Source organism: Peromyscus californicus, unplaced genomic scaffold, assembly GCF_007827085.1.
Source record: "Peromyscus californicus insignis strain IS unplaced genomic scaffold, ASM782708v3 Scaffold_11__1_contigs__length_118956290, whole genome shotgun sequence".
Taxonomy (NCBI): Eukaryota; Metazoa; Chordata; class Mammalia; order Rodentia; family Cricetidae; genus Peromyscus; species Peromyscus californicus.
In genome coordinates, this window is record NW_026294402.1 from 117,688,230 (window position 1) to 117,712,538 (window position 24,309).

Genomic DNA, 24,309 nt, shown 5'->3' on the forward strand with positions numbered 1-24,309 from the left:
AGCTGAAAAACTAGACTTACAAGTGTGAGACTGGCCTGAGAGGACTAAGCTCCACAGACCCCACAGGAGAAGCGGTTTGAGCCAGAGGCCCCTTGCTCAGAGCCCAACAGTGCCTTTCTTATCCTCTGCTCTGTCTGATCCCTTATATTCCAGTGCATTTATCCAGCAACCATTTAACAAGTCCTTATGAAGATGCCTGGTGACAGTGTGACCAGGAGACGTTTAGAAAACTTGGGTGCAGAGGTTCTGATGGTAGAATGATAGGTGTCTTTGTGTAGCTATGAGAAGAGTGACAACATGGGTGGACACAAGTGTGGTGGCCAACAAGTCACTGTGTCAGCGTCATGGCATCAGAAACTGCCTGTCTTCCCCTCGAACTTCACAGAAAAAAATACTCTTCAAAACTGCCTCCTATCCCTGGGCTCTGACATATAGGATACAACAGAGGAGGAACGATGGAGGGGTGACTTCCAGTCAGCAGGGTGTTTACTTTGTGGGCAGCATGGTGTATCAGGTTGTCCTGTGGCTGGAAGGCCAAGACAGCAGTAGAAAAGGGGTAGGAATCAGTTGACAGAAAAAGGAAACTGCCAGGATGAAGATCCTGGGAGATTTTGCTGGAATCTTAGGTGAGTCACTCTTCTCAGGAAATCACTCAAAACGATGCTGCTTTCCAAACCATTGCTCTTGTTTGATCCTTATGTTTTGCTGTCTTTCCCATTGGGTTACAACATGACCAACACACATCACTTCCATGGACAAACGTAGACCATGTTACCTTATGGGATGTTCATTGTATCTTAGTAAAACTGCTTAAACAGGATTTTAAAAGTAACTCAGGCCTGGACTTAGCTGGATACTGCTGGCCTAGCTTGTGTGAGGTCCTGGTTCTATCCCTAGTAATGCTTATCACAAAAGACTTAGAAAACATATAGGCCAGGTTTGGTGGCACATGCCTGTGATATAAACACAAGAGAGGGTGAATCTGAAGCCAGTATAGGGCAAATAGAAAGATATTGTCTCAATATACCAGCATGAACCAGGCATTGTGGCCCAAGCCTTTAATCCCAACACTCAGGAGGCAGAGGCAGGCAGATCTCTATGAGAATAGAGTCAGCCTGTTCTATATAGCAAGTTCCAGGACAGACAAGACTACATAGACCCTGTTTCAACAAAACAACAAAAACAAAAAGACCTACAACAAACATCAGCAAATGGGGAGGAGGAAGAACAGAAAAGATACTACAGTACATAAAACAGAATGTCAGTTTTCCTTGGTGATGACTTTACAGTTTAGAGCATTTCATTCTTTTAAATATTTGTTTGACATTTATTATGTGTGTGTGCACTCTAAGTGTTACAGCTCTGAGGGAAAGGCGTCCCCAATGGAGGTATTACAACTCTTGGGGGAAGGCTTCCTAATGCAAGTGTTACAGCTCTGAGGGAAAGGCGTCCCCAATGGAGGTATTACAACTCTTGGGGGAAGGCTTCCTAATGCAAGTGTTACAGCTCTGAAGGGAAAAGTATCTTGGCAATTGGGAACCAAGAAATACCACAAAGTCACACCACACAATAAACCTCACACAAGAGATTTATTGGGAGAGACACAAGAGGGTGGCTGCCTCTGCTCAGCCGAGAAGCAGCAAGACACTGAGGAGATAGGCTTATATAGGGTTTCTTAGGGGTGAAGTTTTCCAGGGTGGAGATTTCCAGGGTGAAGACTGGTGCAACTTCAAGCCAAGCCCAGGGATGGATGGGTTTTGAGGCTCAGGTATTAGTGAGTCTTGGTGGTTTTCAAACCTGGAAGTGGGCTCAGACTGTTTACCCTACATGCATACATGCCACAGTGTGTGTGTGGAGGTCAGGACCATTTTCAAGAGTCATTTCTTTCTTTCCATGGGGTGGAGCCTGAGGATCAAACCAGGTGCTTTTTACCACTAAACCAACCTCCCTGCCCTATACTTAATTTAAATGTATTTATTTATCTTGTGTGTATTTTGCCTTGTCTGTGCACTGTGTGCTTGCCTGGTGCCTATGGAGGCCAGAAGAGGGCACTGGATCTCCTGGAACTGGTTATGAGCCACCATGTCAGCGCTAGGAATTGAATCTGGGTCCTCTGCAAGAGCAACAAGTACTCTTAACCACTGAACCATCTCCCCACCACCCCCTATTTATTTTTTTATTACTAATACTAACCAAGTTGAGATAATATTTCTTGTACACAGCTTGGCAGCTTGTTTCATTTATTTAACTTGATTACGAAGGAATTACCCTCATGCGTCTGGCTGTCTAGTGGCTTCTACTGTGGAATGTGGAGGTTCTTTGAGGGGACTGTGGGCAAGTTCTCTTACTTGGGAGATGAGTTATCCTTCAAGGCAATGCAAATTAGATGGGGTGGGTTAGTGTCTGACACGGGGCAGAATCTTGATGTCTCTTTCTCCATCTCCATGACAGTTTGAAAAGCACGTTCTGAACTGCTGCTTCTCCCTGTTGGAACAACTGGAGCATGGTGACATGCAGAGCCCGGTATATGTGTCCAGGAGCATTTGCACTATGGTATGTGGAGAGGCCAGACTCTACGTCTGGGCTCCTACATGTCTATAATCAACACCTGCTCAGCTGATGTAGGTTTTCCTGCAAACAGTAAGCTGTTCTCCATGAAACACACAGGGAGCTGTGGCTGAGCAGTTAAAACTACCAAGGAATGTATTGTTTGTCATTGTCCTTCTGAGCACAGGCTCTCCCATTTGAGTTCAAAAGGCCAACTTTGCCACTTGTAAGTTGACCTTAGGAAAGTGACTTTTCCAGTCTACAAGATGGTGTAAATATTCAAGGTCCTCCCTCTCCCTTCCCTGTAAGCCTGGCTGCAGCTGGGATAAACATTGGCATGAGTGCAGTACATAAGAATTTGTTGACTAAATTCACAAGCAATGTCAGTTTCCTTAGCAGCAACATACCAAATAAGTAGTCCTGATTTGCAAGCCAAGGCAAACATAGGTTCTTTTATTTCAATCCTATTAATATTAATTCTTGGATTACACATCACATAGTAAATATATCTACATGTATGAATGTATGTATGTATGTATGAATGATTGTATGTATGTATGTATGTATGTATGAATGTATGTATGTATGTATGTACAGATGTAAGTTATAGAATGGTCACAAAAGGGTCAAAGAAGCTGCAGCAGAATCCGAGGAGTTTGAAGAGACCTGAGAGGCAAAAGAAGCTGATAGGGATGCATGAAGTTTCTCTGCTGGGCCTCTGGGGTGTGTGTGTGTGTGTGTGTGTGTGTGTGTGTGTGTGTGTGTGTGTGTGAGCTAACTCTGCTGAAGATCTATTGGAAAGTGTAGTAGAGTAAAGCTGTGGGATTTCAGGATTGAACCAAGCCTTAGGGTCAAGTAAGGCTGTAGAAATGAGGCATGGAACAACGGAGGCATTGGGTGACGTTCAGGACAGGGTCCTGACTGACAGTAATTGAAGCAGCCATATTGGCAGTGGAGATAGAGCTGAGCAGAGACCCTTGGGACAATCAGTTCCCTTGACAATAACAGATGCTCAGATGACAGGTTGCTATTATGTTAACTGTCCTTCACTTCAGGGTCCAGATGAAGGTGTGTGGTAAGGTATTGGGCCTGACTTTCCTGTTACGATTTAAGATGCCTATGTGCTCTTATGGTTTAATTTACTTTGATACATTTGTAAGCTGATTCCTTTTTACTGTTAGGCATGTCATGTATCAGTCTGTTCCTCATAGGTATACTGACAAGTAGTGTCTATGTGCCTGAAAGTCATCCTGCCTCTGCATTTTCACCCTGAAGTCAATGCTGCTTGTAAAATGGAGGTACTCAGAACAAGGCACAGCCTACAAAACCATCATTTTACACAATATGGAACAACTTAGGCAGGGCTTCCTGAGTTCAGTAAGTACTGGACCAGGGACTTTGCTCCTGTTAGCAAAGGACACTGCTTTGTGCTGGATACACAGATGGGCTACCCTTGTCTATTATAGCCAAAGCAGCAGCTCTCAAACTCTGTGGTCTCAGGATATCATGATATTGTCAAAAAGTACCAAGGATCTCAAGTAGCTTATATTTATATGGCTTATGTCTATAAATATATAGAAGTTATATTTTATGATTGTATTAATATACACAATATATTACAGATGTATAAACGTATTTAGAAAGTATATTATTTCTAAGTATTTATACACACACACACATATGTATATTATATATTAGAAATTAAAACTGAGTTTAACTGGGCTTTGTGGCACAGGCTTGTAATCTAGCTACTCAGGAGACTGAGGCAGCAAGTGTAATGGCAGCCTGGGTAACACAGCAAGACTGTTCCTCAAAATAAAAAGTAACCAACCAACCAACCAACCAACAAATGGAGCTGGGTTCAATACCCAACACAGTAAAAAGAAAGAAAGAAAAAAATCCTCAGAAGTCTAAACATACTTATTTTAGCTAGGTATGGTAGTTCATACATGTAATCTCAGCACTCAGGAGATTGAGGCAGGAGGATTGCTGAGAGTTTCATGCAAACCTGTGCTATATACTGAGATTTTGACTCAAAAAAGAAATTTTGGGGGGCTGGATGGATGTCCCAGTACTTAAGAGCACTTGCTGTTCTTACAGAGAACACAAGTTTTGTTCCCAGAACCCACACCAAATAGTTCATAACTGCCTGAAACTGCAGTTCCAGGGAGATCTAGTGCCTGGCTTAATAGATATGTGCTGCAGTTTGCATCCATAGAGGAGCCTTGTTACATCATCTTGGTTAACACAAATGAAGACAGTCTGTCTCACATGGGCATTGGCACAGCCTTTCCAGATTATGGTAGATGCTCTTCTCTGACATTTTACTCTTGTTCAGTGAGTGATGGTTTCTCTGGGGGAGTACAGCAAGGAGAGACTGAGCCTCCCTGTGTAGTCAAGGCTAGCCTTAAACCTGCCTGTCCTGAACAAACTCCAGGGTCTGGGGAGAGCACGGATGCTAACCCTGCTCTGTCCTGTGTCAGATGTGTGCTGCGAACAATGGCGTGCTGGTGGGGAACTGGTCGGGAGACTACAGCAACGGCACGGCCCCGTACGTGTGGGCCAGCAGCGTGCCCATCCTGCAGCAGCACTACTTCACCAAGCTGCCTGTGTGCTTTGGCCAGTGCTGGGTTTTCTCTGGAATCCTGACCACAGGTGAGCTGCGGCTGGGGCAGGGGCCACTCCGCCCCACAGACGCTAACCATCTCTGTCTGGGGTCATTTCAGCGTTGAGAGCAGTGGGCATCCCAGCTCGCAGCGTGACTAACTTTGAGTCAGCCCACGACACAGAAAAGAATCTCACAGTAGACATCTACCTGGATGAGTCAGGCAAGACAATCGCACATCTGACCAAGGACTCTGTCTGGTAGGCTCCCTCCTGGCCGGTGGGGTTCCTCTTCTGTTCTTCTGTGGGCTTTGCAGCCTCCTCTGTAGACTGGTTCAAGTTGTGAGCAGTGTCAACTCCAGAAACTCACTTTGCATAACCAACCTCATTGTGTGGCCCAGAACTCCTGGGAAGGCTTGTTAAGCACAAAGATCCCTGGGCGGTAGCCCCCATGGAAGAAAAGGCCAAGGACTGCCCTTTACTTCTAGCTTCTAGCCCTGGAGACTGAGACAGGCAGCTGTGTGCCACCCTCTGATATAACTGGCACCCTAGTCAACAAGAGGTACTGTTTCCTCTGCTCTCTGACCCAGTGCACAGCACCTTGAAGGAGAAAAGTGCGGAGATTTTAAGGGAGGGAGAGTGTCTGGAGGTTTGGGTGGGGACATGGCTCCAAAGCTGGATGTGACAAGTCTTTCACTTTGGCACTGTATGTTGGAGACACCAAGCTCTGTTAAAGCGTATGATGTAACTGTCTTAAAAATAGCAAAAATAAGCCTGGCAGTAGTGGTGCATGCCTTTAATCTCAGCACTGGGGAGGCATAGACAGGCAGATCTCTGAGTTCAGGGCCAGCCTGGTCTACAGAGTGCATTCCAGGACAGCCAGGGCTACACAGAGAAACTGTGTCTCAAAAAAAAAAAAAAAAGGGGCAAGAATATGGAATATTGTCCAGCTACAAAATTATTCATCAATAAAATCATGAGTGGGAAAAAGGTTTGCAGTCATTTGCTCATTTCATTCATTCATTCATTCATTCATTCAGCAGAGGCTGAATGTAAGTGTCTTCTGGGATCTAAGAGTCTCAGGGGCCTCTCCTCCACTGCCCATCTGCTCTAAGCTCTGCTTTCTACACAGCACTTCCCACTGTCCTTGCCTTTGTTGATAAAGGTCCTCCACTTCAGAACCTTAGAGGGCTGTGATGACAGGTTCTCTAACTGCATGGCTGGCTCTGGTGGGGCTGTTTCTACTGCCACAGGAATTTCCACGTGTGGACAGATGCCTGGATGAGAAGACGGGATCTACCCCAGGGCAATGATGGCTGGCAGGTCCTGGATGCTACGCCCCAGGAAATCAGTGAGGGTGAGTTTGTATGGGGCACTGGAGGAGCTGGGGATGAAGGTTATGTCTGGGCTGCTCTTCTGACTAGTCTGTGGGTCTTGGATGGTGACACTCACACTGGGCAAGGCCTTATGAAGAGGGCACAGTGACAGTCACATGATATAACAGTAAGTGCAGGTGCTTACTGGATGTACAGCTTACAACTCACCTTTTCAAAAGTTTTAAAATTATGTTTATTTATTTACTTGTTTGTATGTACACACACATGAGTCATGGTGCGTATGTGGAGGCCAGAGGACAGCTTGTGAGAGTCAGTTCCCTTCCTTCTATCCCATGGGTGTAGGAACTCAGCAAGTGCCATAGGCCACGTGGCTGTTTCACTAGCCCACAGCTAGTCTTCCAGAGCAAGTCTCGTCATTATCTGCATCTTGCAAACCCAGGCTCAGGGCGGTGAAGTGAAAAGGGCTTTCAGCCATAGGTCCCTGAGCAGGTGATCCTCAAAGCCCAAGTTGGCTGGAGTGGGAGTGTCCTACCTTGCTGTCTACCTGTTATCTGGTCCTGGGTAGGAAGGAGCTTGGGGAGTTTCTGGGCAGGTGAAATCTGGTCTGAGGTTACCTGGGAAATCTATGGAATTGTTATAGAGTTAATATTCCTTACCAGTGAGACACTTCCCTACACATTTAAAAGATTAGTAAAGGAAAAAGCTCTTTAAGAGGGTGCGACTCTTTCTAGCTAATGCACAACAGGGAACCAGCCTCAGACACAAAAGCTTTCCAGCTTATGTAGGCCTTAGGCTTACATATTTCATTTATACTGTCATCCTTAAATCTCTTTCCCATCCCAGCCCCGGGTTATACTCTGAAGAACTGAAACAGACAGGAGACCTCAAGTCTGGCTACTTGGGCAAATGGCAGGTTTACACAGCAAAGACATTGCCAGAATTATTTCTTATGTACACCAGTGCTGCTCTTTATGAATAGTTGTTACCCAAGTTTATCTTGCCCACCTGGTAAAATTATGCTCTTCCTGACAAGAGCACAGGAGACTTAGTGGCAGACCAAGACTTAACGATGGTTGTGACCCTACACTACCCCCTGGAGTTGTCCGTATTAGAGATCTGTTCCTTTATATGGGGATGGGCCTCCTGGCCAGTTTTAAGTAGGGGTTGTCTCCTTTTGTTATCAGAAATGAGCCTAATCTGAGATAATCTTGGTGAGCAAACATTAGCAGAAACTTTCTCAGTAACCCTAAACTTCAATTTTGGTACAGAATTTTTGTTCCTACCATTTCGAATAAGTCTGGTCGGCACACTACTTATCTTCCAGTCATAGTACATGCAGCACTAAATTTTTTAGCTTTGGCGAAATTTTACTTTGTGTAACTTAATATTTCTTAAGCAAGTTTACTAGTAAATCCTTCATAGAATCAACTTCTTTCAAGTTTCTCCTCCATCAGAATCAAGTTATCTTCATTAATTTATATTATTTATTTAAGATTTTTCGAACAATGACAAAAGAGGTCATGATTTTGAGAAAGGGCAAGGAAGGGAATATAGGAGGGTTTATGGGAGGAAATGGAAAAGAGGAATGTTGTAATTATATTATAATCTCAAAAACAGTTTTTTTAAAAATTTTTATTTATTTATGTATTTTTAAAAAATGTATGAGTGCTCTGTCTGTATGTATGCCTGCATACCAGATCCCATTATAGATGGTTTTAAGCCACCATGTGGTTGCTGGGAATTGAACTCAGGACCTCTGGAAGAGCAGCCAGTGCTCTTAACTGCTGAGCCATCTCTCCAGCCCTCAAAAACAGTTTTTTTTAAATTTATTTATTTATTTAATTTATTTCTTTATTATGTACACAGTGTTCTGTCTGTAGGCCAGAAGAGGGCACCAGAACACATTATAGATGGTCGTGAGCCACCATGTAGTTGCTGGGAATTGAACTCAGGACCTCTGGAAGAGCAGCCAGGGCTCTTAACCTCTGAGCCATCTCGCTAGCCCCCCAAAAACAGTTTTTAAAAAAGATTTTTTAGACATAGTCTTGCTGTGCAACCCAGACTGGCCTGGCACTTCAGTCCACCCAGCTCCATACCCTCAGTGCTAGGATTACAGGTTTGTGCCACCAGGCTCAGACAAGTTAGTCTTAGTGTTGGAAAACAAGGTACCTGGTTGTGGTGACACTTGTCTTTAATCCCATCACTCAAGAGAAGGAAAAGAATCAGGAGTTCACAGCCATCTTCAGCTAACTAGTGAGTTTGTCTCAAAAAAACAAAACAAAATGAAGCAAACAAAAAATCCACAAAAAATAAACTCAAACAAACAAAATAATTTGCCCAGTAAATGGAAACGTTTGAGATGAGATCAACTATTTAACCTTTTTGTGAACCCACATTTTGTAAAAGAACTTCTCTAACCAGGCTGCCCTAGGTTCCTGAGAATCTGACTCCTCCACTCTTGCATCCTTATGGGACCTTGACCTCCACAGGACACAGGCATCCTTGCAGTGGACTTCTTTAGCCCTTCCAGGAGCAAGATCATCACCTGGACAGAGAGGGAACAGTGTGGATTGAGGAGGGGTACCCAGGTGCAGGAGGCACAGTCTCCAAAGACATTCAAATTACAATTTAAAATATTTTGGTGCCTATATTATTCCAATCAGTGTGTCCCAAAGGCTCCCTAAGGCAGAATCACAGCATCACAGTTCCCAACGGAACCAGCCAGGGATTTCCAGAGGTCAGCTATTCCTTACCTCCCCCTACCCCCACCCCTCCACTCCCCACCCCCCCACCCCCGGAAGAGATCTGGCTACACCTCCTTGTGCTGAAAGATGCTCAGCAAGGAGGGGTCCTTTCTTTGGGGTCCCAGTAGTATCTGTCAAGGTGGGGACAGTAGCCTTGTAACTGGGCTGAACACAGCCAACGGTCACTATCTACCTGGGAGGCAGAAGAAGCCTTGTGCCCAGGTGGAAAGGGCTTTAGAAGCCCACCTACCCATTCACTTTGCAGATAAAGCCCTCTGCCATGTTAGAAACAGAAGTGTTAGTTAGTAGCCTTGTTCTGAGTCTTAGCTACCCCCACCCCCAACTACACTGAATTGCAGGGCTGGCTGATTTTGAGAGGCTAGGAGAGGAGTTGTGTGTATTGAAGATTAAATAAAACAAAGGAAATAGCAAGCCCAGTGTTGAGAGTACAAGAGTGTGAAAAATCAAAGCAATCTGTACAATGAAGAGCTGAAAGACTAATGCTTGCTAAGTTGTTAATGGCAGTCAAGGAGAACTCTCTGTTCCTATGTCAGACCTAGACGGCAGCATTATTGGTTCAGATCAATAGTGACAGCTGGTGATAGTTCCCAGATAATTACAGTGCTAAGTACCATTGTATACTACTTCGTTTGATTTTTGATGCTTGATGACCTTATGAGGTCAGTATTACCTTCATACCCAATATCCAGGAAATGAAAGTATAGGTCATACAGGGAATAGGCAGCGTGCTGGGATGAGTGGAAATAAGGGCATGGTTCCTTACCTCTGGGCCTGAGATTTCCTGGATATTTAAATTCTAAGCTGGGATGTGTCTTTAATGGTAGATAGCAGTTCAGGCTGCTGGGGAAGCACCTGCCTCCTCCTTGTTTGGGTGGGATTTCTTATGGTTACTGTGATGAACTTAAGGGACAGGAAGCAGGGTGGGCAGAGACCCCAACAGTCATCCTCTCTTACTTTCCCTCAGGAAGCTTCCGCATTGGACCTTCTCCACTGAGTGCCATCCGCCAGGGAGCAGTCCAAACCCAGTATGACACCAAGTTTGTCTTCACGGAGGTCAATGGTGACAAGTTCATCTGGCTGGTGAAGCAGAACCAGGGGAAGGTCCTCCTCGCCGTGGAAACTGCGAGTATTGGCAAGCACATCAGCACCAAGATGGTGGGCGAGAACAGACGTGAAGACATTACCTTGCAGTACAAGTACCCAGAAGGTAGCTGTGCAGGGCTTCTGCCACTACAGGCTGGCCCAAGACCAGGGTCCCTGGCACAATAACCCAACCTCATGCTCTTTGGCAAGAATGTGACAGCATCCCAAGCAATGTGAGATGAGGCTGGACATGACACACAGTGTGTCCACTCAAGGGCAAGATGAGGTAGCCAGGTATGGGGAGGTTAGGATAAGGGAACTGCTTTAAGTTTGAAGCCAGCCTCGACTACACTGTGATGCCCTATTTAAAACAAAAGTTGATTGCAGATTGCCTGGGTATGCAACATACACCAGGCTCCAAATGTACGGCATCCTCTTTTCCCATGTCCTTGCCGAGTCCTGCAGTGCTGCAGACACTTTGGGAATCAGAGTTCAGAGAGGTCCAGAGATGTTCTTATTGACTTAGATTCACCCAGTGTAAAGGTGGCTGAGTTGGGACTTTTTTATTTATTTATTTTTTTTGAGACAGTCTCACTATGTCACTATGTAGTTCTGGCTATTCTGGAACTTACTATGTGAAGTAGGGTGGCCTTGAACTCACAGAGAACTGCCTGCCTCTGGCTCCTGAGTGCTGGGATCAAAGGTGCTGGCCACAATACCTGGCCTGGGGTTATGTTTTTTTAAGTACTGGAGTTGGAAACTAGGGTTTTATGCACATTAGGCAAGCACTCTGTCAGAACTACACCCAGGCTCAGGTCAGGCTTTGACATGGGAGGTTCTCTGTCTCCTGTGTCTGGGTCTGCCCCAGTGTGCAGTAGATCTGCCTAGATTTCACCAAGCCAGACTGCCTGGAGAATTACAGCCTGTGGGCCATGGGACATCTGATGCTGTACGTGCAATTTCTGTTCCTCAGCCACCAACAGTGGGTGAGTATAGGTGGTCTTGAGGAAGAGGCTCCAGATGTGGTGATTCGTTCCCTAGAGTACAGCACACTGTCCATGAGGGAGGCAATCAGAAGAGATGGCTTCAGGGGTTGCCCTGGTGTTGCCTTCATCCCAAGAAAGCAGTTACTCCTGTATCTGGCCTTGCTCTGCTCACACAGGTCCTCTCTGCCTGTCCATGTTGGTTGTGGTGGTGGGGTGCTTGTGGGCAGCAAGACACTCATCCACATCTGTGACAGCCCCTGATTCTTTGCTGGCTGGAGATGTGGCTCAGATGGTAGTGTGCTTGTTTAATTTAATAGAAGTCCTGTGTTCAGTCCCCAGCACTATAAAAACAAGGCATGATAACACATGTGATAGTCCCAGCAAGGAAGAGGTAAAGGCAGTATCAGAAGTTTAAGGTCATCATTCACAACATAGTGAATTTGAAGCCGGCCCAGGATGCAGGAGGCCAGATTTGAGAGAGAGAGAGAGAGAGAGAGAGAGAGAGAGAGAGAGAGAGAGAGAGAGAGAGAGGGAGGGAGGGAGGGAGGGAGGGAGGGAGGGAGGGAGGGAGGGAGGGAGGGAGGGAGGGAGGGGAGGGAGGAAGGAGGAGGAGGAGGAGGAGGAGGAGGAGGAGGAGGAGGAGAAGAAGAAGAAGAAGAAGAAGAAGAAGAAGAAGAAGAAGAAGAAGAAGAAGAAGAAGAAGAAGAAGAAGAAAGGGAAGGGTGGTCAGTGTGAAGAAGACAGGAGCTGTTTACTGTAGTGTAAGAGGAGGGAGCAGTCTGAACCTGTGAGCTGTGAGCAAGCAAGTGTGGGTAGGACTCAGTGTCTGCTCTCTGCAAACAGCTTGTCAGGCTGGCGGCTGTGGAATATTATTTTAAGGTGTGTTACTGCTTTTGTTAACAATGCAAAGACATGTTACATCTGTTTGATTAGACCAATGTGTGGTCAGGAGGCTTCGTCAGCAACTAGTTGACAGAAAGTGGTAGAGAGGAGCCACGCGTAGTGGGGGTTCTTAAGTGGGGGCAGGGCAGGACGGGCTGTTTTTTGGGTGCCACAAGCAAGGAGAGAAGATTAGCTCTTTGCTATTCAGCCTCTCTGAGGGCAGAATTTCACTTCAACCTTTGAATCCTGTGTTCTATAGAAGGGTAAGGATTAGATAAGGTTGTTTTTTTAATTGTTGTTTATTTATTATGTATACAGTGTTCTGCCTACATGTGCCCCTGCAAACCAGATCTCATGACAGATGGTTGCCAGGAATTGAACTCAGGACCTCTGGAAGGGCAGCCAGTGCTCTTAACCTCTGCGCCACCTCTCCAGGCCTAAATAAAGTTTTCCTTAGTTGCCTTGAGAGAGCCAGCTGCAGCCCTTGTGGCCCAACTGCTGCTGGTAGCTACGGAGTTGCAGCTGCCAATTAGGACAGCAGGGCAGGAGCAGTAATAAAGAAAAACAGTGGGGGCAGGTCCCTCACCCTGAGCCATCTCACTGTCCTGGCAGGAGATTTAAGAAAGAAAGAAAGCCAGGTGGTGGTGGCGGCAGCGGCACATGCCTTTAATCCCAGCACTCAGGAGGCAGAGGCAGGTGGATCTCTGTGAGTTCGAGGCCAGCCTGGTCTACAGAGCGAGATCCAGTACAGGCACCAAAACTACAGAGAAACCCTGTCTCAAAAAAACCAAGAAAAAAAAAAAAAAGAAAGAAAGAAAGAAAAAAATTAGACTTAGGCCTGCCTCAGGGAGGGAGAGAGGGCTCCGTGTACTGTCGCTTTTTCCTTCTGCCTTGAAGACTAACCTAAACTCAAATCTTCTGATGGTTTCTTGTACAGTCTCTAAGCTGTTATTGACTTTTAAACTATTGCAAGTTCTTTGTTGATAGTCTCTGTCCTTTCAGTCCTTGAATATACTTACAATGGTTTTGCACTTATTTAATTTTGTGTATATGTGTGTGTGCATATGTGTGAGTGAGCACACCACAGTGTGCATGTGGAGGTCAGAGGACAACTTGTGGGAGTCAGCTCTTTCCTTCTACCATGTGGGTCCTGCAGATTGAATTCAGGTCACCAGACTTGGAGTAAGGGCCTTTACTGGCTGAGCCATCTCACCAGCCCCTCTGACTATATTTAAAATAGATTAAAAACTTAAAGTTTTTCCTCTAGTAAGTTCCAAATCAGGCTTCTGCAGGGGTTGGTTTCCCTTGTGGGGGGCCCATACCTTTTGAAAGCTATAAGCTTGGAGGATACACTGGCAGTCTGGAGACCAGACCTTGTTTGCTGCCCCTACTGAGTGCTTATGCATTGACTCCCTGAAGCACCCCTCTGCAGTACTCATCATGGGTGGCCTCTGAACTCTTCTCCCTTTCACCCCATGGTCAGCAGGGGACTGGTATGTAGCTGCTTTAACTGTCTGGGTAAGTGAGTAAACTTGCCTTGGCCCAGGGGCTGCATCCAGTTGGAGGACGCTCAGTGCCCTGCTTTCACCTTGGCTGTACAGAGCCTCATGATGAGAGCTCACAGCTTGCTGTCTTTGTTCTTCCCTGCCTTTCTCTTCAGGTTTTAAAAATTGTTTTTCAAATATACCAGGAAAGCTGCTGTTTGTTGTAAACTGATTCTGGTCAAGTAAAGGTGAGCTCTGTGAATGGACATTTCCAGGGACAATAAAGCTCTTGTGGTGAGGTTGTGGGTACGCTCCAAACCCACATACCACCAGACAAGGAGGCTTCTGATTTGACTGTGACTACTAAGTACTGTCAGCTTTCAAGGGGACTGAGGGTCTAGGAGGAAGGAGAGACAATGGGACTACCTCATGCCTTCTGAGTTCCTCCTGCCTCTCTTTCTGTGTTTTGAGATAAGGTCACGTTTTGGAGATGGTCTGAAACTCTCTGTAGTCCAGGCTGGCCTTGAAGTCATGGCAACCCTCCCTGTCTCAGGTTTCCAAGTGCTGGGATTACAGGTATGAGTCGCCATGCCTGGCTCAGTGTGTTATTGTGATTAAATGACCCTTAGGGTTGATGTCAAGAGTCCTGGGCAGGTTGAAGGTGGAGTCACTCTTTGCTAGTGTTCTCACAGCTTTTGAGGAGGAGCAAGGGTGTTCTGGTCTTCCTGCTGTCATTCCCACTTATGACAAGTTCCCAGCCTTGGGTAATTCTCAGTGTGAATCCTGGGGGCCTCCATAGTCCTAGTCAATGGGTGTCTTAGTTTGGTTTCTATTGCTGTGATAAAGACCATGATTAAAAGCAACTTGGAAAGGAAAGGGTTTATTTGGCTTATATATCCCAGGTCAAGTCCATTGAAGGAAGCCTAAGCAGGAACTCAAGGCAGGAACTGAGTCAGAAGCCATGGAGAAACACTGCTGACTGGCTTGTTCCTCATGTCTTGCTCAACCTGCTTTCTTATACAACCCAGACCCACCTGCCTAGGGGTGGCAGATCCACAATGAATGGAATAGGCCCTCCCATATCGATCATCTGCCTTACATATTTGTCTATGGACCGATCAAATTGAGGCATTTTTTCAAGTGAAGTTCTCTCTTCCCAGATGAGCCTGCTTTGTGTCAAGTTTACAAAAATATCTAACCTGTACAACTGACTCCTTGTCAACTTGACACACAAATACAACATTATTAAACAATACCCTTTCCTGTCTTGCTTATCCCCCAAGATCTTATATTAATATCAATATCACAATATAAAAACATTCCAACTTTTAAAAGTCCCACAGTCTTTAAAAATTCAGTCTCTTTAAGATATCCAAAGTCTCTTAACTGTGGACTCCTATAAAATAAAAAAAATAGGTTACATATTTCTTTTTTTTTTAAGATTTATTTATTTATGTATACAGCATGTATGACTGCAGGCCAGAAGAGAGCACCAGATCTCATTATAGATAGTTGTGAGCCACCATGTGGCTGCTGGGAATTGAACTCAGGACCTCTGGAAGAGCAGCCAGTGCTCTTAACCTCTGAGCCATCTCTCCAGCCCCCAGGTTATATATTTTTTATTCCAAGAGGGAAGACCCAAGGCATAGTCACAATCAAATCAAATCAAACCCCAAATTAAATGTTCAGTATAAAACATTCAGTGCTTTACATCTGAGACCTACACAGTCCTCTGGATTCCCAAGGGCCTACCCAGCTCTGCTTCTCTGGTTCTGCCATCTGCAGCACACATAGCTCATCTCCTAAGCTCAAGTTGGCTCCATGCCACACCTGCCACTGCACTTGGTGGCCATCCCATGGTCTTTGCATTTCCAGTATGCTGGCATCTCCATGGCTGTACCTTCCCCAATGACCTCTCCTGGCTTCTTACAGTGCCACGCTTCAGTTGATATCCATGACATCTTTATGCCTTCAAAACTAGTACCACCTGGGAAACTCTTACATTACCAAGGTCAGCTGCTAGCAAGAGATGCAGCCTTGGCCCTCTCAAAACCACAGTTTCTGTGTGCTGACAATGAGGAAATACCTCCCAGAAGATTCCACCCCAATGATGCTGGTCTTTTTTTCTTTTGAGACAGGGTTTCTCTGTGTAGCTTTGGAGCCTTTCCTGGAACTCACTCTGTAGCCCAAGCTGGTCTCAAACTCACCAAGATTCGCCTGCCTCTGCCTCCTGAATGCTGAGATTAAAGGCGTGCGCCACCACTGCATGGCCCGATGCTGGTCTCTTTTTTTTTTTTTTTTTTCGAGACAGGGTTTCTCTGTAGCTTTGCGCCTTTCCTGGAACTCGCTTTGGAGACCAGGCTGGCCTCGAACTCACAGAGATCCACCTGGCTCTGCCTCCTGAGTGCTGGGATTAAAGGCGTGCGCCACCACTGCATGGCCCGATGCTGGTCTCTTAATCACATCTGATTTCTCACCTCTGGCTGACCAGTAACCAATTGTCTCATAAAAGTTTCACTTTAGTAGCACTGGTTTCTTGATAATCAGCTGACTTGTGTGTGTGTGTGTGTGTGTGTGTGTGTGTGTGTGTGTGTGTGTGTGTGTGTGCGCGCGCGCGCGCGCGCGCGCGCGCGCATGCGCGCGGGCTTGCATGTGAGACAGGTTTTCACTGTGTAGCTCTGGCTGGGCTAGAACTTCCTATGTAGATCAGGCTGGCCTCAAAGACATCTGCCTTCCTTTTCCTCTCAAGTGCACAGCTGATTCTTCAACTCCAGCTGACCAGGTACCACAGAGTCTTAATTCAAATATATTATACAGATGGCTCTGACAGATCCTTTAAGGGACTCTTCAAGATCCTCTTGAGACTTTTTAAGCCAGGATTCCAATGCCTGCATTGCTCTCAACATTTTTATTTTCCAGGTTTCCACAGAATAGCCCACTAAGCTTTGAACACTCAACAGCTTTCCCAGACCAAAGTTCCAAAGTCCTTCCATAATCCTCCCCCAGACAATATGGTCATGTCTGTCACAGTAATACCCCACTCCTGGTACCAATTTCTGTTTTAGTTTGATTTCTATTGCTGTGATAAAGATCATAGTGAAAAGCAACTTAGAAAGGAAAGGGTTTATTTGGTTGACACATTCTGTGTAATAGTCCACTGAGGGAAGCCAGGGCAGGACCTCAATGCTCACACTGAAGCAGAAGCCATGGAGGAACACTGCTTGCTGGCTTGCTCCTCGTGTCTTACTCAACTTTTCTTATACAACCCAGGCCTGTTTTACCAGGGGTGTTAGACCTACAGTGGAATAGGCCTTTCTAAATCAGCCATTAATTAAGAAAATGCCTCACAGATTTGTGTTTGGGTCAAGCAAATGGAGGCATTTTCTCTATTAAAGTTCCCTCTTCCCAGATGACCCTGGCTTGTGTCAAGGTGATTAAAAAAAAATCTAACCAGGACAAGGGAAAGCTCTCTCAGACCCCAAGGGTGTGCTCAGACATTTGGTTGGCCCTTAGAGAGGTGTCCTCAGAAAATATTCTATGTCTCTGCAGGCTCCCCGGAGGAGAGGAAGGCCATGGACAGGGCCTCTGGTAAACGTCCTGATGAGAACAAGCCCACCTTGCCACATAACACCCTTCTTCACATACATGTCCGCCAGAACTCTGTGGAGCTAGGGTATCCTATCACTTTGACCCTAATTTTGAAAAGGAAAACGCACACCCCACAGAATGTCAGCATTTCATGTTCCCTCGACCTCCAGACATACACGGGCAACAAGAAGACAAACCTGGGTGTCATCCAGAAGTCGGTGCAGCTCCAAGGTCAAGGTACCAGAGCCAAGGGCAACAAGGCCCCAAGGAGAGCAGGACCCCACCTTCTGATGCCCCTTCTCTGTGAACTACTCCCACACTCTGTCCTTTATGTTTGAATAGACACAGTATTTATTGAGCACTTACATCTTGGTGGTGATAAGGAATCCAGGCACAGTAAAAAAAATGGGCCAAATATATCAGTGGGCCAGGAGTCTTGGGTGTAGCACACAATCACAAATTAAGGGCACTAATGGTGTCAAGAAAAGTCTCTGAACAGCAGAGATTTTTGTTTGGAATTACTATTCTCATCAGTGGGCTGTGGGTACCCTCAGCATGAGCAGACTACCCTGACACGGGGAACCCAGAATGGGCCTGGAGATCTCAGTTAATCACTAACTCCATTTGGACCCTGGGTGCAGGCTCTCCAGAGAGGACAGGACTCCTCTAAGGTCAAGCAGCTCTATCCCCAGAGGTGATCTAATCCTACGCTTGCCAAGAATACACTGCTCCTTTCTCCTCACTCCCTCACAGAATCAGAGGTGGTTCTCAGCTTGGATGCCAACTCCTACATCTACAAACTGGGCATGGTTGATGATGAGGTGGTCATTAAGGGGTTCATCATTGCAGAGATCACGGAAACCGGTGACAAAGCGGCCACGGACACGACCTTGTGTTTCCTGTACCCTGCTTTCTCTGTTGAGGTGAGCTGCCTGCAAGTCAGAAAGGGCTCCTATTCAGAATTTGACCTTGGAGAGGGGCAGAGCTCAGGGCCTTTGTGGTCCCCTGGTTGACTGATCATTGGGCGATTGCATTCCTAAGAAAAATGGCACATCATTTTTCCATACAGGTATTTCTGAGAAGTGATGTGTCAAGCCATTTCTCTTTTTTTTGACTTTTGGCTAACTGGATTATAAAAATAGGAATACCTGTGCACAGTACAAAATTATTATTATTTTTAAAGATTTATTTATTATGTATACAGTGTTTTATCTGCATGCACCCCTGCCCACCAGAAGAGGGCACCAGATCTCATTATAGATGGCTGTGAGCCACCATGTGGTTGCCGGGAACTGAACTCAGGACCTTTGGAAGAACAGCCAGTGCTCTTAACCTCTGAGCCATTTCTCCAGCCCCACAGTACAAAATTATAAAGATGTAGTTGGCACAATGAAAATTTCTTCCCATCCTCCTCAGATGCTCAGCTCCTTTTACCAGAAGTGATTCATGCCATCAGCTTCTTGTGTATCTAAATATTTTGGAAACAAACCATTGAAACACAAGGCTTGCCATGGGCCCACCCCTAGTGTGGGGTGAGATTAAGCTGGTGCCAGACCAACTTGGGCTCTCTGCTCAGTTTTCTCCCAGGCAAGTGGGAATCAATGACAGCTTGCATAAGAGGTTCTCTTTATGTTTCTGATGACCTGTCAGGGACCATCATCCCAGAGTCCTTCCCTGGGGAGCCCTGGCCCAATCCTAGGGTTCATCATAGATATTTGCACCTCAGCAGGTATACTTCCCATAGGGACTTCTCAGGCTAAGGACATGGCCCCCTTTGGAGACTGTATTTTGATATTCTGTGGCAGTGTGGTTGAGCAGGACATGAGTCACTGACTCATCCTTACCCATGGCCTGGTCCCCACTCAGTGAAACAGAACTTGCATGTTTCACAGGACCCACTCTACTTGGAAGCAGCTTCAGTGCACTCACTGTGGCTTAATCATCAAGAATCTCTAGCGCCAGGCGGTGGTGGCACATGCCTTTAATCCCAGCACTCAGGAGGCAGAGCCAGGCAGATCTCTGTGAGTTTGAGGCCAGCCTGGGCTACAGAGTGAGTTCCAGGAAAGGCGCAAAGCTACACAGAGAAATCCTGTCTCAAAAAATCCAAAAAAAAAAAAAAAAAGAAAAAAATTTCTCGCTGGGTGGTGACACATACCTTTAATCCCAGCACTTGAGGCAGAGCCAGGCGGATCACTGTTTGAGGCCAGTCTGGTCTATAAAGCTAGTTCCAGGACAGCCGGGGCTACACAGAGAAACCCTGTCTCGATGCTCACCCACAACCACCAAATGAGGGGCTGGAGAGATGGCTCAAGAGGTTAAGAGCTCTTGTTCTTACAGAGGAACCAGGTTCAGTTTCCAGTGCATACATAATGGTTTACGGCCACCTGTAACTCCAGTTTAAGGGGAGCTGATGCCTTCTTCTGACTTCTATGGGTACTAGGCATGCATGTGGTGCACACACATACATGTAACCAAAACACTCTTACAAATAAAATATTAAAAAATAAATTAAAATACATTTCTCTTGGGAGTCTCACTCCCACTCTCCTCCCAGTGGCTTCACAGATGTCTGTGGGCATCAGAGAATACTTGGTGCTTCAGATGTCCTGGAAGTAGGCACTCTAGCTTTCTCAGGCCACACTTTCCTTTACCAAATTGACTGTACTTCAGGAACTAAAATTTCTAGTTAATACATCTATACTTTGATTGGATCGAGCTACCACATAGTAAGAGTGGGGAACAGGACTGCTTTAGGAACCCTGAACATCTGAAGAATTACAGAATGAGACCAAACCTGAAATATGCAGGCAAAGATGTGAGCCCTGGGGTGCCCTAGGCAGGGGAGGTGGGGCTTTGAGGAAGAGGGCATAGCCAGGACAGGTATGGCAGGGGCATATATGAGTTTCAAATGTTCTGGCTTTGGACAGATGAAGGGTGGAACATATTCTGAAGGATGAACACAGCCTGTTTTTTGATGTGTTTCTGTGGGCTGTCCTTTGAGGCAACTTGGTATTTTGGGTCATTGGTGAGGTGGGATCAATGCCCATCCTATAGCTTGGGAGCTCTAACAACTGTTCAGGCCTTGGATTTTGGCAAAGGGGCATCCTGACTAGTTGGATGAGATCAGGATTAGTTCACCCTAGGACCTTTGGCTACCATGAGAGTACATATCTTGAGAGTATATACCTTAAGTTCCTTAAACATATGTCTGACAAAACTAAAGAGGCAAATATATGGAACCTCAAAGAGGCACAGGTGGGTCCGTTTCTCCACAAGTCTTCCAAGAGAGCACATATCTACTGACACTCTAGGGAGAGACAGGACCAAGAACCGTCTTTCTTGACAGAACCTGTCATCTAAGCCCTCATCTCCAGCTGGTCACACCTGTCTTTTCTCCACTCCCCTCTCTACAGATGCCTAGCACAGGCAAGGTCAACATGCCACTTTCATTCAACTGCTCCTTCAAGAACACCCTGCCCATCCCTTTGACTAACATCAGGTTCTCAGTGGAAAGCCTGGCCCTCTCTAAGATGCAGTCCTGGAAGCAAGGGTGAGTCTGCCCAAGTTGTCCTAATGATACAGATTCTGTACATGGTCTCACACACGTGCCATACTTCTGAGATGTAAATTTCTAGTATGGCTTTTAGTAAAAATATAGACACATGTTGCTGGTGCCAAACTGCAGAAAAGACTGCCCTAGTACTCTACCAGTGATAGACCTTTCTGTCTCTTGTCAATCTGATTGTTCTACAGAAATACCAAAGCATCCCCTTGTCTTAATTTGTATTTCTATTTACAGCTCAAATTTTCTTGTTGGCTCTGCTGTAATTTATTAGTTGTTTCCTTTGCCTGTTTTCCCCCACTAGGGAGTCATTACTTTATTAACCTAAGTGCAGCCTTTACTCAGTAAGGAATGTTGTGGTGTAATTTGCTTCTAGGAGTTTGATTGTTTATTCATTTTGAGACCATCTCATCCTGTAGCCCTAGCTAGTTTAAAACTCGCTATATTGCCCAGGCTGGCCTTGAACTCAGAGATGTACCTGCCTCTGCTTCTTCAGTGCTGGGACTGAAGGTGTGAGCTGCCATGCCTGGCATTGCAGTGTGTTCATTTTTTGAAGGTGTTGTCCTGGAAATTGAGCCCAGGGCCTTGTATATGAAAGGCAAGTGCCCTCCCATGGAACTATTCCCCAGCCTAGATGCCTTTACCAGAAACTCACATTAAATTTTTAATCTTCTCTAAGGAAAGCCCCATGGTTACATGCTCTTTCTCCCAGATTCTGGGGAAAGGCGCTTACAAAGATATCAAATGAATCAACGCACACTGTGCTCTTTCAGTCCATTCATTTCACTGTTCTAAGTCAGTTCCCTGATCTCTTTGCTGTTCTCTCTTCGATCTTTCTCTAAGTCTACAGCCTCTTTTCAGCTCTCATCCTTTTCTCTTGCCTGACTTCTCATATTTCTAACAGGAGACTCCTTGCAATCCTGAGAAAAGTTTCGAAACCCTCAAGGTCATAGCACATTCCTAGGATAGGCGATAAGGTGCAGAACCATTACCATAGTAACACAAGGTTCCAAGGTCTCAGGACCATTTCTGCAATTTATGGCTCTATTTATATAATTAATTATTGCTGTGAGTTTTAATTTTGGGGTGAAATAATGCAGAGCCCCAAATTTGTCAAATAACCTATCATTTCTCTAGTATTCTGAAACTTTGTCTATAATATATGTATTCCCTAAATATACCTCTATAATATATGTCTATAATATATGTATTCCCTAAATATAGTCTCTGGACTAATAGGCTGTTTCATTTGTCTTTGTAGGTGATCTTGTGCCATTTAAATGGCTGTACTGGGAAGTATACCATGCTATGTGGAAGGCAGATAGATTTCCTACCTCAGTTCCTTAAAAAGAGAACTTTTAGAATCATTTTGATTTGGGATTTAAACTGGAACTATGTTGTGCCAAACAAACGGCCATACTGGGTCTCGCCTTGCAGGGACTTGGCATAAGTTCCCATGTATCCACGCGTCTTCTTTGTAAGGGACACATTCCTAGTTGGAGCCTTTGCTGCCTTTGTGCAGGGGATGTTTCTCATTGTTTTCTGACTGATGAACCAGATAGATGCTATTGATTTTGGTATGCTGACATACCCAGTACAGGATTTTATTAACTCAAATGCTTGGTTCCTCGGGTCTATTTCTTACCAAATGTCTAGATCTCCCAGGTAAATCCCAGCAGACTCTTGTTCTGGAACTAGGGTTTCTTAAACCTTCACAGATATACAGATTCCCTGGGAACATTGTTAAAGTACAGATTCTGTTCAGCAGTTCTGGGGTGGGGCCTCAGAGTCTAACACACTCTCAGGTAATGCCATCGTTGAGTACCTACGGTTAGACAACACCTTCTTGTAGATTCACCATGAACCATGTTCCTGAGAACCTCCAGGACAGCTTAGGACTGGCATAGCTGGAAAGCAGCCATTCCAGCCAGCCATCTTGTCTTACAGCTGAGAAGTGGCTGCACTCCAGGTGGGGGCCCACTTTACTGAGCTCTGGAATACAGGAACCAGGCGTCTGGTTCCTCATGCAGTGCATTTTCCTTCGGTGGCATCTTTGCTGTCTGTTGTTGGTTGTTTTTGTCCTTTTGGGGGGCCCGCCACACAGCTCCAAATAAATTACAGACGGAGGCTTATTCTTAATTATAAATACCCAGCCTTAGCTTGGCTTGTTTCTTGCCAGCTTTTCTTAAATTATCCCTGTCTACCTTTTGCCTCTGGGCCTTTTCCTTTCCTTACTTTTGTAGTCTTACTTTCACTCTTACTCTGGGAGGCTGGCCCCTAGTGTCCTCCTCTCCTTGTTCTCTTGCTCCTTCTTCTTTTCCTCCCAGATTTCTCCTTCTATTTATTCTCTCTGCCTGTCAACTCCACCTATCCTTTCTCCTGCCTTGCTATTGGCCTTTCAGCTCTTTATTAAATCATCAGGTGTTTTAGACAGGCACAGTAACACAGCTTCACAGAGTTAAACAAATGTAACATAAAAGAATGCAATACATCTTTGTGTCATTAAACAAATGCTCTACAGCATAAACAAATGTAACATACCTTATAATAATAATTGTCTGTGCATTTGAATTTTCTAGGACACTGTCACCTGGAATGTCCCTCAATTTCCAAATGAAATTCACCCCAGTGAGAACTGGAGCCAAGAAATTTATTGTCAAGTTTACTTCTAGAGAAGTGAAGGAGGTTGATGCTGAGAAGATCATTCTCATCACCTAGCCCAGCTGATACCATGGAGGTGAAGGCAGGAGCCCTGATTGGCTCTGAGCCTTGGCTAAGCATGTTAGCATTTCCTAAATTGTACTTAGCTTTCAGGTCAGGGATGATTATATTTAATTAACTCATGTGAGGGCAGATTCAAGAGCCAGCCCAGGAACAGATAAGAGCTCAAAGGCCAATGTAACCATAGGCAGTAGCCCCATGGGGCCAGGGCACCTCCCTACAGCTTGAAGCACACATCACAGGCAGACATCTCAAACACAAAACATATTTAGGGGTCAAGGCCTCAGAAGACAGTGCAACTGTCATCTGGATTCAGAACCATATACAAAACCCAGAGCTGCTATTCAGTGGGACTGAAAGTGTTAGAGGCATCTTCCATCTGGACTGGGTTCTATCAAGTACAGGGGTACCTAGAGGATGACTAGACAGTCCTGTAGCAAAGTATCCTGGAGCTGAGCCTGGGCCTGGCACTATGTGCTCATCTCAAGGCTCTGCCCTCTCAGAAGCAGGCCCCACGCTGGCGTGAGGCCCTCTTGTCTCTAGGTGAGCCACGGGAAGGAGACCCCACAGCCTGCACCCATTCGAGTAGGAGTCTACGGCCAATGATAAGATCTGGGGAAGCAACTTATCCTGCTCTGTTCATTGGAGTCTGTGCTTTGCTCTGCCATCAAGGGATCTGCTCAGATGATCACTATGCTTTGAATTAAACTCTGGTTACTATAAGATGGCTATGTGGTTCTGAGTTAATTT

General features: G+C 45.6%; 1 protein-coding gene across 5 annotated transcripts in view; it reads left to right on the forward strand.

Moving 5' to 3' along the window:
* The window catches only part of Tgm4 (transglutaminase 4), a 53,029-nt gene extending 28,743 nt beyond the window's left edge, over positions 1 to 24,286 (forward strand). For 4 of the 5 annotated variants that reach the window (XM_052725450.1, XM_052725440.1, XM_052725434.1 and 1 more), the window contains 9 exons: positions 2,452 to 2,553; positions 5,031 to 5,202; positions 5,274 to 5,412; positions 6,405 to 6,508; positions 10,218 to 10,460; positions 17,238 to 17,513; positions 18,030 to 18,199; positions 20,690 to 20,826; positions 23,418 to 24,286. In XM_052725450.1, coding sequence (XP_052581410.1) covers positions 2,452 to 2,553; positions 5,031 to 5,202; positions 5,274 to 5,412; positions 6,405 to 6,508; positions 10,218 to 10,460; positions 17,238 to 17,513; positions 18,030 to 18,199; positions 20,690 to 20,826; positions 23,418 to 23,556 — 1,482 coding nt within the window. In that variant the 3' untranslated portion in view covers positions 23,557 to 24,286. The remainder of the gene's footprint in view (positions 1 to 2,451; positions 2,554 to 5,030; positions 5,203 to 5,273; positions 5,413 to 6,404; positions 6,509 to 10,217; positions 10,461 to 17,237; positions 17,514 to 18,029; positions 18,200 to 20,689; positions 20,827 to 23,417) is intronic. The other variant, XR_008215284.1, reaches the window with a different exon arrangement.
* Positions 24,287 to 24,309: the final 23 nt, after the last annotated feature.